The sequence below is a fragment of the Lithobates pipiens genome, unplaced genomic scaffold (assembly GCF_037356315.1).
Source record: "Lithobates pipiens isolate NorthernLeopardFrog02 unplaced genomic scaffold, aLitPip1_a1.2 Scaffold_19, whole genome shotgun sequence".
Taxonomy (NCBI): Eukaryota; Metazoa; Chordata; class Amphibia; order Anura; family Ranidae; genus Lithobates; species Lithobates pipiens.
The window spans coordinates 1,396,350-1,412,123 of NW_027507764.1; the positions used below are offsets into that span (position 1 = coordinate 1,396,350).

Here is a 15,774-nt window from a genome sequence, read left to right on the forward strand (position 1 = left end):
CCAGAATATTAGGTTTGGGATGCATCTCTGGAGGGATCATGTCTGGGATGCATCTCTGGAGGGATCAGGTTTGGGATGTATCCCTGGGGGGATCAGGTTTGGGATGTATCCCTGGAGGGATCAGGTCTGGGATGTATCTCTGGAGGAATCAGCTCTGAGGTGTATCTCTGGAGGGATCAGGTCTGGGGTGTATCTCTGGAGGGATCAGGTCTGGGATGTATCTCTGGAGGGATCAGGTCTGGGATGTACTGTATCTCCAGAATATCAGGTTTGGGATGCATCTCTAGAGGGATCAGGTTTGGGATGTACCTCTGGAGGGATAAGGTTTGGGATGTACCTCTGTAGGGATCAGGTCTGGGATGCATCTCTGGAGGGATCAGGTTTGGGATGTATCCCTGGGGGGATCAGGTTTGGGATGTATCCCTGGAGGGATCAGGTTTGGGATGTACAGTATCTTTAGAGGGATCAGGTTTAGGATGTATCTCTGGAGGGATCAGGTTTGGTAGGTATCTCTGGAGGGATCAGGTTTGGGATGTACAGTATCTTTAGAGGGATCAGGTTTAGGATGTATCTCTGGAGGGATCAGGTCTGGGATGTATCTCTGGAGGGATCAGGTCTGGGATGTATCTCTGGAGGAATCAGGTCTGGGATGTATCTCTGGAGGAATCAGCTCTGGGGTGTATCTCTGGAGGGATCAGGTCTGGGGTGTATCTCTGGAGGGATCAGGTCTGGGGTGTATCTCTGGAGGGATCAGCTCTGGGGTGTATCTCTGGAGGGATCAGGTCTGGGGTGTATCTCTGGAGGGATCAGCTCTGGGGTGTATCTCTGGAGGGATCAGGTCTGGGATGTATCTCTGGAGGGATCAGGTCTGGGATGTACTGTATCTCCAGAATATCAGGTTTGGGATGCATCTCTAGAGGGATCAGGTTTGGGATGTACCTCTGGAGGGATAAGGTTTGGGATGTACCTCTGTAGGGATCAGGTCTGGGATGCATCTCTGGAGGGATCAGGTTTGGGATGTATCCCTGGGGGGATCAGGTTTGGGATGTATCCCTGGAGGGATCAGGTTTGGGATGTACAGTATCTTTAGAGGGATCAGGTTTAGGATGTATCTCTGGAGGGATCAGGTTTGGTAGGTATCTCTGGAGGGATCAGGTTTGGGATGTACAGTATCTTTAGAGGGATCAGGTTTAGGATGTATCTCTGGAGGGATCAGGTTTGGGATGTATCCCTGGAGAGATCAGGTTTGGGATGTACAGTATCTTTAGAGGGGTCAGGTTTAGGATGTATCTCTGGAGGGATCAGGTTTGGGAGGTATCTCCAGAGGGATCAGGTTTGGGAGGTATCTCCAGAGGGATCAGGTTTGGGATGTACAGTATCTTTAGAGGGATCAGGTTTAGGATGTATCTCTGGAGGGATCAGGTTTGGGAGGTATCTCCAGAGGGATCAGGTTTGGGAGGTATCTCCAGAGGGATCAGTTTTGGGAGGTATCTCCAGAGGGATCAGGTTTGGGAGGTATCTACAGAGGGATCAGGTTTGGGATGTACAGTACCTCTAGAGCAGTGATGGCGAACCTTGGCACTCCAGATGTTTTGGAACTACATTTCCCATGATGCTCTGGCACTCTGCAGTGTAGTTGAACATCATTGGAAATGTAGTTCCAAAACATCTGGAGTGCCGAGGTTCACCATCACTGCTCTAGAGGGATCAGGTTTAGGATGTATCTCTGGAGGGATCAGGTTTAGGATGTATCTCTGGAGGGATCAGGTTTGGGATGTATAACCGGAGGGATCCGGATGTATCTCCAGAGGGATCGGGTTTGGGATGCATCGCTGGAGGGATCAGGTTTGGGATGTATAACCGGAGGGATCCGGATGTATCTCCAGAGGGATCGGGTTTGGGATGCATCGCTGGAGGGATCAGGTTTGGGATGTATAACCGGAGGGATCCGGATGTATCTCCAGAGGGATCAGGTTTGGGAGGCATCTCTGAAGGGATTAGGTTTGGGATGTATGTCTGAAGGGTGCAGTGAAAGGCAATATTTTTCCACAATGCAGGAATACTACCGTTGATCAATGAAGCTTTGAAGACCCCATTGCCCCAATATAACCAGTTGCCCCCATATAACCAGTTGCCCCCATATAACCAGTTGCCCCCTTGCAGGGAGAAGTTGGGCACGCACAGCAGTGTGAATATCATGCTTCCACAGGATGTGGCCAGACTCTTCCAGTCTGAGGGTGTCTTCCCACGTAGGATGACCATGGAGGCTTGGTCCAAGCACAGAGAACTACGCAACCACAAGCAAGGAGTCTTCCTACTGTAAGTGTAACCTACCTACCTCCTAAACTACACCAGCTATCCACGCTAACTGATCTACTCCAAGTGTCTTCACAGTTCTGCATGGAGTGTGGGAGGGTTAGAACCTGTGTCGGGGTTTTCGATCACCCTCCCTATTGATCTTGGTGGTCATTGTCACCACGACAGAGGGCTACAGGGAAATCCACAATTTTGGAAGCAAGGCAAAATCTTCCATTGGGGTTACCTCTGTTCTGGTGCCTTATGGAGGACTTCCCATCCTGTTGTGTCTACAGGACAGTAATCCAAATCCAGGGGTTCTGACCACTTCCTACTCCATCCAACACCAAGAGATATATTTCAATTGTAACATTTTCCCCCAATTGCAGCAACGGCGAGGCCTGGCGTTCTGACCGAATTATCCTGAACAAAGAGGTTCTCAGTCTTCCCGGGGTGAAGAAGTTCCTCCCGTTCTTGGACGAAACCGCGGCCGACTTTGTGACCTTCATGAAGAAGCGCGTGAGCAAAAATGCGAGAGGCTCGCTGACCGTGGACCTGTACGCCGACCTCTTCCGATTCACGCTCGAAGGTCAGTGAAATGGGGAATTCCTGAACATTGATCTTCTCATATTCCATTCCTTCCCGTCTGTTACATATCCCATCGGAAGCCTTATATTGTATCTGTTCACTAAGGACCAGAAAGACCAGAAATTCAGAACTGTCCTCTGCACACTTCCTGCTTTATCTCAGGGAATCTAATTAGCCCCCCTAAGTCTTATCTTGGACTACAAAACTATTTTCCTCTACTTGTGGAGATGAGGAGAGTGGGAAAAATTCAATAGTTTATCAAAAGACAGCTGAGCAGGGCTGACACCATTTTTTTGCAAATTCAATCCAAAACTGGCAGTGTGTTGGGGACTTAAGGTGCTGAGGTGTTTTCTGGCAGGTTAACAGTAACATTTCCTGTACTTGCAGAGTCTTTGGAGGTAAAACACGAGGAGGTGTGTGTATATATATATATATATATATATATATATATATATATATATTTTTTTTTTTTTTTTTTATCCTGACATACACTTTAGGGGAATGTATCTATACAACAATTTGCACAGGTATTCATCTAGCGAATCTGCTGGTACATTCGTTGTGTGTAAATGGAACAAAATTAAAGGTTCTACTTCTATTTCCTCTACAGGTCAAATGTTATTCATTCATAAAAAATAAATAGAGTGATTCAGGAAAATAATGCATTATTGCCACTAGATGGAGCTGAGAATCGTAGGAAATACATATTTTTTCCCCTATGCCAGCTCCATCTAGTGTCCATAATGCTGTATTTTCCTGAATTACTCTATTTTCTATGAATGAATAATAATTGACCTGAAAAGATTAAGCTTTTTCTCATTTTGGAACTGTTTGAAGGAGAAAATAATGGAGCCACGTAATCTAAAAGGGGATTGGCCAATGACCAAATTGTAAAATATGTTTTTAGATTTAGCATGTGGAGGTGTTTGCAGCCTCACGGCTGAACCAATTAAAGTCTTTATTCAGTCTTCACCTTTTTTTATACAGTTTTTGGATGGAGTAGGGAAGGGTTGCGAAAAGTGTCGGGTTATTTTTGGCATCTGTCATGTTGGGAAGATATCCCTTCGCTTCCTGTCCTGGAGATGCAAACACAAAGTGAGAAGAAATCTCCCCAATAGGAAGGAGCGCCCCTCTTAGACATTGGTCACTGGAGCAGGTGCCCCTATCGGACGAATTCCTGACCATTTTTTTTGTTCTGGTGACAAGTGTGAAATGTCAGATGTCTCATCATTTTCTATCTTGGTGAACAATAGTCCGCCGTGCAAGTAGAAGGATGAATCTCGCCAACGGGGACACAGATAGCAATAAAAATCTGACAGGGAATCTAACCCCTTCTTACTCCCTTCAGTAACACCTATATACTCTACAGATCACTTTTCAACACAACGCGAGGGCCACGCGAGGGCCACAGTTCTCACAATAGTACTCCAAATTATAGATGCTAACTGTGACGGATCCAACCAGGAAAGGGGCATTTGGTGGGGACTGTAGGGTAGAATCTTGCCTACTGACTATGGGCCCTGACATTTGAGGGCGCTACAAGCATTTACGAAGATGCCCGAAGGTCCTGGTATGGATTGGGGGAAGACCCCAACACTGTTTTTTTTTTTATATGTATATCATTTTTCTTTTGCTGGCAAATTCGGTAATGTTTTTTTTTTTTTCATTCAGCTGTCAGCAGGGAAGCCCGCTGACAGCTGAGGACTCATTCATTGTTAAGGACGTGGTGGCCAGCTTCCCGGCCCCCTTCCCAACAACCTATTTACTGTGCGCTCGGTGGGTGAACATCCCGCCGATCGCCCCCAATAATTCAGGTGTTCAGTGAGCAGGCGATGTTCAGGAACTCATGTTTGGCCCAAACTGCTCACCCATCCCTAGCAAACAGGAAAATAATTAACATAGCTAAGGGACAGCCAACATAAACAGGGAACTAATTTAACAATAAGCTAACTAGTCACCAAGAGAAGGCTAGGTGACTCAGTGCCCACCCAGACCCTCCAGCACCAGTCCCCCAATAAAAAGACCTAGGGCCGTCCAAATCAAAGGATTAGCATACAGACAGAAATAATAGGTGACTCAATTAACAATGGGAATTCACACCTAGGAGGCACACAACAAGGAATTCTACCATAAGAGAAAGATACCTTAGTAAACAGATTATATCAGGTAACCCCAGTATTGGGTTTGAGCTGATTATATTAACATCCGTTCTGAGTCTCACATGGAGACAAAGGCCCCAAATCTGTATCCAGGTCCCAGGTTCCCAGAGTCTGAGTGTTTCAAGGAGACATGTACCTACCTGAATCCAAAGCAACATCACTCCAAGGGTCCCCCAAGCACCCACCTCCCAAGAATAGAGCCCCCTCAAAAGCCAGGGCCCATAGTACAGTATTCATACCCCTTGAAATCTCCCACATTTTGTCATGTTACAACCAAAAATAAAATGTCACATAATTGTGAAGTGGAAGGAAAATGATAAATGATACAAATAAATATGTGAAAATTGTGGGGGAGGGGCATTTGTATTCAGCTCCCTTTACTCCGATACCCCTAACTAAAATCTAAGGGAACCAATTGCCTTCATTAGTAAATAGAGTCCACCTGTGTGTCATTTAATCTCAGTATAAATACAGCTGTTCTGTGAAGCTCTCAGAGGTTTGTTAGAGAACCTTAGTGACAAACAGCATCATGAAGACCAAGGAACACACCAGACAGGTCAGGGATGAAGTTGTGGAGAAGTATAAAGCAGGGTTGGGTTATAATAAAATCTCCCAAGCTTTGATCATCTCACGGAGCTCTGTTCAATCCATCATCGGAAAATGGAAAGAGTATGGCACAACTGCAAACCTACCAAGACATGGCCGTCCACCTAAACTGACCGGGCCGGGCAAGGAGAGCATTCATCAGAGAAGAGCCAAGAGGTCCATGGTGACTCTGGAGGAGCTGCAGAGATCCACAGCTCAGGGGGGAGATTCTGTCCAAAGGACAGCTATAATGGCGCGTACACACAATCAGGAAATTCCATCATAAAAACGTGGGTGTTTTTTCTTGACGGAATTCCGCTCAAGCTTGGCTTGTATACACACGGGTCACACAAAAGTCCTCTGAACTTTCGACCGTCAAGAACGCGGTGACGTGCAACACTACGACGAGCCAAGAAAATGAAGTTCACTGCTTCCGAGCCGGTGTCGAATTGTTTCCAAGCATGCAAAGGAATTGCTACAGACGATCGGAATTTCCAATCAGAACTTTTTCGACCGAAAAATAGAGAACCTCCCCTCAATCTTTTGCTGGCGGGAATTCGGCCAGCAAAAGTCAGATGGAGCGTACACACGGTCGCATTGTCCGACCAAAAGCTCACATCGGACGTTTACTGGCGGGATTTCCGATCGTGTGTATGGGGCATTAGTCGTGCACTCCACAGATCTGCCCTTTATGGAAGAGTGACAAGAAGAAAGACATTGGAGAAAGAAAGTCATAAGAAGTCCTGTTTGTAGTTTGTGAGAAGCCATGTGGGGGAGGGGGCAGCAAACATGTGGAAGAAGGTGATCTGGTCAGAGGAGACCAAAAGTGAACTGTGTGGGGAAAACTAACACTGCCCATCCCCTTGAACACACCATCCCCACCGTGAGACATGGTGGTGGCAGCATCATGTGGTGGGGATGGTTTTCTTCAGCAGGGACAGGGAAGCTGGTCAGAGGTGATGGGAAGATGGATGGAGACAAATACAGGACAATCTTAGAAGAAAACCTGTTAGAGTCGGCAAAAGACGTGAGACCGGGGCGGAGGTTCCCCTTCCAGCAGGACAACGACCCGAAACATCCAGCCAGAGCTACAATGGAATGGTTTACATCAAAGCATATTCATGTGTTAGAATGGCCCAGTCACAGTCCAGACCTAAATCCCATTGAGAATCTGTGGCCAGACTTGAAAATTGCTGATCACAGACGCTCTCCATCCAATCTGACAGAGCTTGAGATATTTTACAAAGAAGAAGAATGGGCAGAAATGTCCTCTCTAGATGGGCAAAGCTGGTAGAGACACCCCCAAAAAGACTTGTAGAGAAAGGGGGTTCTACAAAGTATTGACTCCGGGGGGCGCCATACAAATGCCCCTCCCCCACACTTTTCATATATTTATTTGTATCATTTATCATTTTCCTTCCACTTCACAATTATGTGACACTTTGTGTTGGTCCATTACAGAAAATCCCAATAAAATACATTTATGGTTTTGGTTGTAACAAAATGTGGGGAAGTTCAAGGGGTATGAATACTTTTTCAAGGCACTGTAAGTACACAAAAGGCCACCCTGCAGTCCCCTCCAAAAGCCGTGTCCTGGTTGGGTCTGTCATACTAACAATATAAACTTCAGTTTACTAAGTGACATCATTCAGACCCCAAGCCTGGAATGTATATGGAGGTCCCACATATGTCCTCCTTTCTTATACCAGAAGCCTGGCCAATCGGAAGCAGGTTCCTTAGAGAACGTCCCGTCCAGCTGATCTGCCCTCCTGTTCAGTCACTCAATGTCATGTTATAAACAATAATGGGAGATTCTGTATTTCTATAAATGTTATCCTTATTGGGTGAATAATCCACCATATTTATCCTCATGTTTGGCCCGGCAGCCAGCAGCTACGTGTTGTATGGACAGCGCCTTGGACTCCTGGAAGAACATCCGAACGCCGACACTCTACGTTTCATCTCGGCAGTGGAGACTGTATTAAAGACCACCCTGCCATTATTGTATTACCCCCACCAGATCCTGCAACTCTTCCAGACCCGCCTATGGAATGAACACATGCATGCCTGGGATGTCATATTTGAGCAAGGTAAGAGAGGGAGGGTAGCAGACAGGAGCCACGAACTTCAGTCGCCAGACATAAACAGGGGGCCCAGATCTAGTCCTATGTCTCCCCTTCATGGACAGACAAGGTTCCAGATATAGTACTATGACTGTCCTCCATGGACAGATGGGGACCCAGATCTAGTCCTATGACTCCCCTGCATGGACAGATGGGGGCCCAGATCTAGTCCTATGTCTCCCCTTCATGGACAGATGGGGGCCCAGATCTAGTCCTATGTCTCCCCTTCATGGACATACAAGGTTCCACATATAGTACTAGGACTCTCCTCCATGGACAGATGGGGACCCAGATCTAGTCCTATGACTCTCCTCCATGAATAGATGGGACCCATATCTATTCCTATGACTCTCCTCCATGAACAGACGAGGTCCCAGATTTAGTCCTATGACTCTCCTCCATGGACAGACGAGGTCCCAGATTTAGTCCTATCTCCTCCATGGACAGACGAGGTCCCAGATCTAGTCCTATCTCCTCCATGAACAGACGAGGTCCCAGATCTAGCCCTATCTCCTCCATGAACAGACGAGGTCCCAGATCTAGTCCTATGACTCTCCTCCATGAACAGACGAGGTCCCAGATCTAGTCCTATGACTCTCCTCCATGAACAGACGAGGTCCCAGATCTAGTCCTATGACTCTCCTCCATGAACAGACGAGGTCCCAGATCTAGTCCTATGACTCTCCTCCATGAACAGACGAGGTCCCAGATCTAGTCCTATGACTCTCCTCCATGAACAGACGAGGTCCCAGATCTAGTCCTATCTCCTCCATGAACAGACGAGGTCCCAGATCTAGTCCTATGACTCTCCTCCATGAACAGACGAGGTCCCAGATCTAGTCCTATGACTCTCCTCCATGAACAGACGAGGTCCCAGATCTAGTCCTATGACTCTCCTCCATGGACAGACGAGGTCCCAGATCTAGTCCTATGACTCTCCTCCATGGACAGACGAGGTCCCAGATCTAGTCCTATCTCCTCCATGAACAGACGAGGTCCCAGATCTAGTCCTATGACTCTCCTCCATGGACAGACGAGGTCCCAGATCTAGTCCTATCTCCTCCATGAACAGATGAGGTCCCAGATCTAGTCCTATGACTCTCCTCCGTGGACAGACGAGGTCCCAGATCTAGTCCTATGACTCTCCTCCATGAACAGACGAGGTTGTTGTAATATATGTGTATTATATGTTGATATAGATATATATATATATATATGTGTGTGTGTGTATGTCCATGTATTTTATATATAGTGTTATATGGACACATACAGTACAAGATTGACCAGGCCAGATTTCAGTTGACTGACTTGTTGAGTGACTTGTCCGAGCCAACTCAATTACACATATCAAAGGGGACTTGTTGACCAAAAGGTTGTTAAGGTGGTATCTGTTAATCTAATTGCGCATATTGAAGGATACTTGTTTATGTTTATATGAAAGAATGCAAATTAGGGCAGTTTATGACTACAGCTGTTCACGGCTAGGGGTAATCATTTGTCACTCTGAAAAAAAAGACACAAGGAGATCAAAGCATTTAATGGAAAGGGCCAATCAAATTGCTCAGCCATTAAATGCGTAGGATATATAACATGGCAGTCAGTCTTGTCTGGGTGTGTGGTTATGAAGGCACCAAGGATTAAGGAACATGGAGCTCTAAATATGTTCTAGATTTGTCAGATTATACTCTGTTGGATTGTGTCATCTGTTGCAAGACTTTGTTCTGTATTGGAAGTCAATAAAGTGCATCTCTCTGGAAGAATTGGGTTGCTGCGGAAGAGTACTTATAATAACGAATTAATCATTTAGCCACTATATATTTAATATATCACTACAGAGGTCCCAGATCTAGTCCTATGACTCTCCTCCATGAACAGACGAGGTCCCAGATCTAGTCCTATGACTGTCCTCCATGGACAGATGGGGGCCCAGATCTAGTCCTATGACTCTCCTCCATGGACAGATGGGGGCCCAGATCTAGTCCCATGACTCTCCTCCATGGACAGACGAGGTCCCAGATCTAGTCCTATGACTCTCTTCTTTGAACAGATGGGGGCCCAGATCTAGTCCTATGACTCTCCTCCATGGACAGATGAGGTCCCAGATCTAGTCCTATGACTCTCCTCCATGAACAGACGAGGTCCCAGATCTAGTCCTATGACTCTCCTCCATGAACAGACGAGGTCCCAGATCTAGTCCTATGACTCTCCTCCATGAACAGACGGGGTCCCAGATCTATTCCTATGACTCTCCTCCATGAACAGACGAGGTCCCAGATCTAGTCCTATGACTCTCCTCCATGAACAGACGAGGTCCCAGATCTAGTCCTATGACTCTCCTCCATGAACAGACGAGGTCCCAGATCTAGTCCTATGACTCTCCTCCATGGACAGATGAGGTCCCAGATCTATTCCTATAACTCTCCTCCATGAACAGACGAGGTCCCAGATCTAGTCCTATGACTCTCCTCCATGAACAGATGGGGGCCCAGATCTATTCCTATGAATCTCCTCCACGAACAGATGGGGGTCCAGATCTATTCCTATAACTCTCCTCCATGGACAGATGAGATTCTAAAGGCCTGTACACACAATCGGACTTTTTGACAACAAACATGCAAATTAGCTGTTTTAAGACAACGTCCAACCGTGTGTACTCTCCATTGGACAAACTGTTTCGGTTTTCATCAGACTTTTGTTGGCTGTGTGAATGGACAAACTTTCTGGCAACAAAAGTCCGATGGAACAAAGTCCGATCGTGTGTACAGAAAACCATAGGACTTTTGTACAAAGTACAAACAGGCATGCTCAGAACCAATGCAAAATATCAGACAACAATACAGAAGTTGACCAAAGGTGGCGGTAAAGAGCAGAAAAAACACGTGATTTGGTGAAAGTTGGCTGAAAAAGTCCTGCTGTGTGTATGCAATACAAGTTCACGGCGGACGCCCTTTGTACAAAAATCCACGGGAAAGTTTGTACAAAGTCCGATCGTGTGCATGAGGCTTAACAATATTCCTATGACTCACCTCCATGGACAGACAAGGTCCCAGATCTATTCCTATGACTCTCCTCCATGGATAGACATGCTACCAGATCTATTCTTATGTCTCTCCTCCAGAGAAGCTCCCATCTCTATCTGAAGGTACAGTTCTTGGCCTGGGGGGAGGAGTCACAGCTCTGGAGGGGAAGGAGTCACTATTCTGAGTCATCTGTGGGTATAAAATTCACATTCAGCTACTGAGCTCTGTAAACAAGCTTTATTTTACAAAATAAAGGAGGCAAGAAAAGAAATATAGAATATACCTAGAGAATGGGGGGAGATTTACTAAAACTGGAGTACACAGAATCGGGTGCATCTGTGTATGGTAGCCAATCAGTTTCTAACTTCATCTTGTTCAATAAAGCTTTGACAATAAGTCCTAGAAGCCGATTGGCTACCATGCACAGTTGCACCAGATTTTGTGTACATCATTTTTAGTAAATCCCCCTCAATGTCCTATATATACCTGACGAATAATAATGGGAAGATACTCTGGTCACCATACATTCCTATTAATGTCCTCCTCATGTCTATACTCTGAACCCTTTCCTCTAATTCCGCTCCCTGGCTAACCGATTGATGTGTGTGACCTCCTGCAGCCGATCGTTGTATCCAGAACCTCTACCAGGAGTACTGTCTGGGTCAGAAGAGGGGGTACTCGGGTATAATGGCTGAGCTTCTACTACAAGCTGAGCTTCCACTTGACTCCATAAAGGCCAATATCACCGAACTGATGGCGGGAGGAGTGGACACGGTAAGAGGAAATGTTTGGGTTCAGAAGACAAAAATGGACCCTCTTAGTCCATGCAATACCCCTCAGCTGCCTACTCCTCATTCTATACTCCAACCCCTCTGAACCAACCTCCTCAATCTGTACTGGAATCTCCTGCACCCCTCCTCAATCTTTACTGTACCCACACCCCCTTTTTTATTCTGTAATCAGCTCCCCCATACTCTCCTCCTCAGTCTTTACTCCAACCCCCTGCACCCTCTACATCTAATCTACAGAAGTTCTCACTCCCTCTGTATTCCTCTCTTCCCGTAGACAGCCATGCCATTAATCTTCACTCTCTTTGAGCTGGCTCGGAACCCCTCTGTGCAGAGAGAGTTGCGGGAAGAGATTCGGAAAGCAGAAGCAGAAAACCCCAATGACCTGAACCAGGTACTGAACTCCTTGCCTCTTCTGAAAGGAGCAATCAAAGAGACCCTTAGGTAAGTCTCTAGTGTCTGCAGTACGGACTCTTGGACCATGAATGAGGCCTGTCTGATGTATTATTGTTGTCTGCAGGTTGTATCCTGTAGGGATCACCATCCAGAGACATCCAATCAAGGACATCGTTCTGCACAACTACCACATTCCTGCAGGGGTGAGGCACCTGGCCTAATAATGCTTACTACAGGGCATGGGGCAAGAGAGGGCAATTCTGAGAGGTGGAGGGTTACAGCCAGATACACCCAACTACAAACAATCTGCAAAATGCAATAGAAACAGGAGTGTTCCAGAAAAGGGGGGGGGGGGTTGTTTGCAGGGCTCAGTCTGCATGGAGTTAGTATGGCGCTCCTGCGTTTATCTGGGTACTTCTGGTTTCGGGTCAGACGTGTTTTTTATAATATGTCAGTTTTATAACAATGTGAGAAATAATGAAGTCTATGAATGATGTTGTTGATCTTCTGACTGATGTGGTCCCTCCTGTCTGCAGACTCTGGTCCAAGTTGGATTGTACCCCATGGGGCGCAGTCCCCTCCTATTCAAGGATCCCCTGCGCTACGACCCCGCACGCTGGCTAAAACGGGAGGACACGAACTTTAAGGCGTTGGCATTCGGCTTCGGATCCCGGCAGTGTATTGGACGCAGGATCGCCGAGACAGAAATGACCCTTTTCCTGATGCATGTGAGTGGGGGGGGGGGGGGGGGTCATTCTAGGGACCCTGAGGAGGAATCTGGGGTTAATTATGATAAAGAAACACCTGGATCAGGAAACCCGCTGGCTAAAGAGGATACAGCATTCAGGAATTGGGCAATCTTCGTCATTTCTGGTTTGTTTAGGTCTCTATCCTCAATGATCTTAGTTCTATCAGATCTGTCTGTCTTTCTCCATTAGATCCGTCAGTTTGACCATTGCCTTAGATCTCTGTCCTCCGTGCACTCGGCTCTGTCCATCTGTTTTCAGTGCCCTGAGATCTGTCCATCTATTCTCCTTCATTAGATCCGCCTGTCTGCTCATCACCGTATACCTCTGGCTATCTGTCCACCACAACCTCAACTGTGTAAGCTCTCTCCATTTGTCCTTCACCATAAGATCCATCAGTCTGTCCATCACTGTTATGCCGCGTACACAGGGTTGGACTTTCCGACCCATTAGATCCATCAGTCTGTCCATCACTGTTATGCCGCATACACAGGGTTGGACTTTCCAACACTGTGTAAGCTCACTCCATTTGTCCTTCACCATTAGATCCATCAGTCTATCTGTGACGGAACCACTGTCCATCACTGTTATGCCGCGTACACAGGGTCGGATTTTCCGACCCATTAGATCCATCAGTCTGTCCATCGCTCTTATGCCGCGTACACAGGGTCGGATTTTCCGGCGGGAAATATTCGATAGGAGCATGTTTTGTCGGAAATTCCGACTGTGTGTCAGAATTTCCGTTTTCCGTCAGAATTTCCGACAAACAAAATTTGAGATCTGGATCTCAAATTTTCTGACAGCAAAATGCATTGGCCTAAATTCCGATTGTGTATACACAATTCCGATGCACAAAGTTGCACGCATGCTCAGAATCAAGCAGAAGAGCTGCGTTGGCTATTGAACTTCATTTTCTCGGCTTGTCATACGTGTTATAAGTCACCGCGTTGTTGGTGATTGGAATTTCCGACAAGATTTGTGTGACCGTGTGTATGCAAGACAAGTTTGAGCCAACATCCGTCAGAAAAAAAACATGGATTTTGTTGTCGGAATGTTGTGTGTACAGGGTATTAAGGTTCTGTCCTGGGTTTTCTCAGTTCTGTCAGGTCTGTCTATCTGTCCTCCTCCATTAGATGCATCAGTCTGTCCATCACTATTAGGTCACTGTCCTCCTCTATTAGGTCCATAAGTCTGCCCATCACTATTAGGTCTCTGTCCTCCTCCATTAGATGCATCAGTCTGTCCATCACTATTAGGTCTCTGTCCTCGGTATGCTTTATTTCAAAGGTATGTCCACCTGTCCTCCATTAGGTCCGTTAGTCTGTCCATCTGCTCTCCTCCATTAGATCCATCAGTTTAATTGCCATAGACCTCTGTCCTGTGCGCTCTCGGCTCTATCAGTCCAACTCTCCTAGCTCCAACTGTCAGGCCATCACCATTGGGTCTCTGTCCTTAGTGATATTAGTTCTATCAGCTCTGTCCATCTGTCCATCTGTGCTCCTCCATTAGATCATCAGTTTGTCCATTGACATAGATCTCCTTCCTCAGCACTCTTGACCCTGTCTAACTGTCCAACTCACCTAGCACCTTCTGTCTGTCCATCACCATCCCTGGAGGAGGAATCTGGGGATAACAATGATGGGGAGCACCTGAATCAGGAAAGTCATTAGCTGAGGAAAATATGGCACTTTGAGGAACGAGGTGATCTTTGTAATTTCTGCTCTTTCTGTTTAGGCCTCGGACTCAGTGCTCTGAGTTCTGTCAGGTTTGTCTCTCTGTTCTTCTTCATTAGACCAGCCACTTGTTCCTCACCATAGATGTCTGTCCACCACAATCTCAGCTGTGTCAGCTCTGTCCATCTGTCCTTCTCCATTAGGTCCATCAGTCTATCCATCACTGTTATGCCTCTACCATCAGTAGTCTCAGTCTGTCAGCTCGTTCCATCAGTCTGTCCATCACGATTATTATTACCTCATTACGCTCAGCTTTGTCAGGTCTGTCCATCTGTCCTCCATTAGATCCATCAATCTGTCCATCTGTCTGTCCATCTGTTAGGTCTCTGCCCTCAGTTCTGTCCATCTGCCCTTCTCTGCTACGTCCATCACTATTAGGTCTCTGTCCTCCTCCATTAGACCCATCAGTCTGTCTATCCATCGCTGTTAGATCTCAGCTCTGTCCATCTGTCCTCCATTAGATCTATCAGTCTGTCCATCACTGTTAGGTCTCTGTCCTCAGTACTCCTAGCTCTGCCAGGTCAGATCTGTATATTTGTCTGTCTCAGACAGTTTTTCTGTCTCTGCAGATGTTGAAGAATTTCCAGATAGACACGGTGAGCAAAGATGACATAAAGACAGTGTTTGGATTTATCCTAATGCCGGACAAGCCGCCTCTTCTCACCTTCAGACCCGTCTAACATCAGGAGACCCTCATCTCTGGACATTGGAGCCCCGGCCAATCCCAGCATGCAGTACAGATTGTGAGCTCTTGTGGGCAAGGCTCTTTTTTTTTATCATGTATATGGAATGATGATAACCTCCAGTGCAATAACTATACTGAGATTTATAATAAACGTTGTATGACAGATTCAGACTGATTTTCCTTTGTCTACATAGAATACATAGAATAGACCAGGGTTCCTCCAGATTACTTGGGGTTCCTTGAGCACTGACCACCAATGTAAGGAACATTCTTCTCACTGATCACCAATGTAAGGAACATTCTTCTCACTGATCACCAATGTAAGGAACATTCTTCTCACTGATCACCAATGTAAGGAACATTCTTCCCACTGATCACCAATGTAAGGAACATTCTTCTCACTGATCACCAATGTAAGGAACATTCTTCTCACCGATCACCAATGTAAGGAACATTCTTCCCACTGATCACCAATGTAAGGAACATTCTTCCCACTGATCACCAATGTAAGGAACATTCTTCCCACTGATCACCAATGTAAGGAACATTCTTCCCACTGATCACCAATGTAAGGGACATTCTTCCCACTGATCACCAATGTAAGGAACATTCTTCCCACTGATCACCAATGTAAGGAACATTCTTCCCACTGATCA

General features: G+C 46.3%; 1 protein-coding gene across 2 annotated transcripts in view; it reads left to right on the forward strand.

Annotated features, from left to right (window-relative positions):
• LOC143995758 (cytochrome P450 11B, mitochondrial) overlaps positions 1-15,283 on the forward strand; it is a 41,943-nt gene extending 26,660 nt beyond the window's left edge. For both annotated transcript variants that reach the window (XM_077490472.1, XM_077490471.1), the window contains exons 2-9: positions 2,164-2,319; positions 2,685-2,884; positions 7,514-7,717; positions 11,390-11,544; positions 11,836-12,002; positions 12,079-12,157; positions 12,491-12,682; positions 15,003-15,283. In XM_077490472.1, the coding sequence (XP_077346598.1) occupies positions 2,164-2,319; positions 2,685-2,884; positions 7,514-7,717; positions 11,390-11,544; positions 11,836-12,002; positions 12,079-12,157; positions 12,491-12,682; positions 15,003-15,113 (1,264 nt within the window). In that variant the 3' untranslated portion in view covers positions 15,114-15,283. The remainder of the gene's footprint in view (positions 1-2,163; positions 2,320-2,684; positions 2,885-7,513; positions 7,718-11,389; positions 11,545-11,835; positions 12,003-12,078; positions 12,158-12,490; positions 12,683-15,002) is intronic.
• Positions 15,284-15,774: the final 491 nt, after the last annotated feature.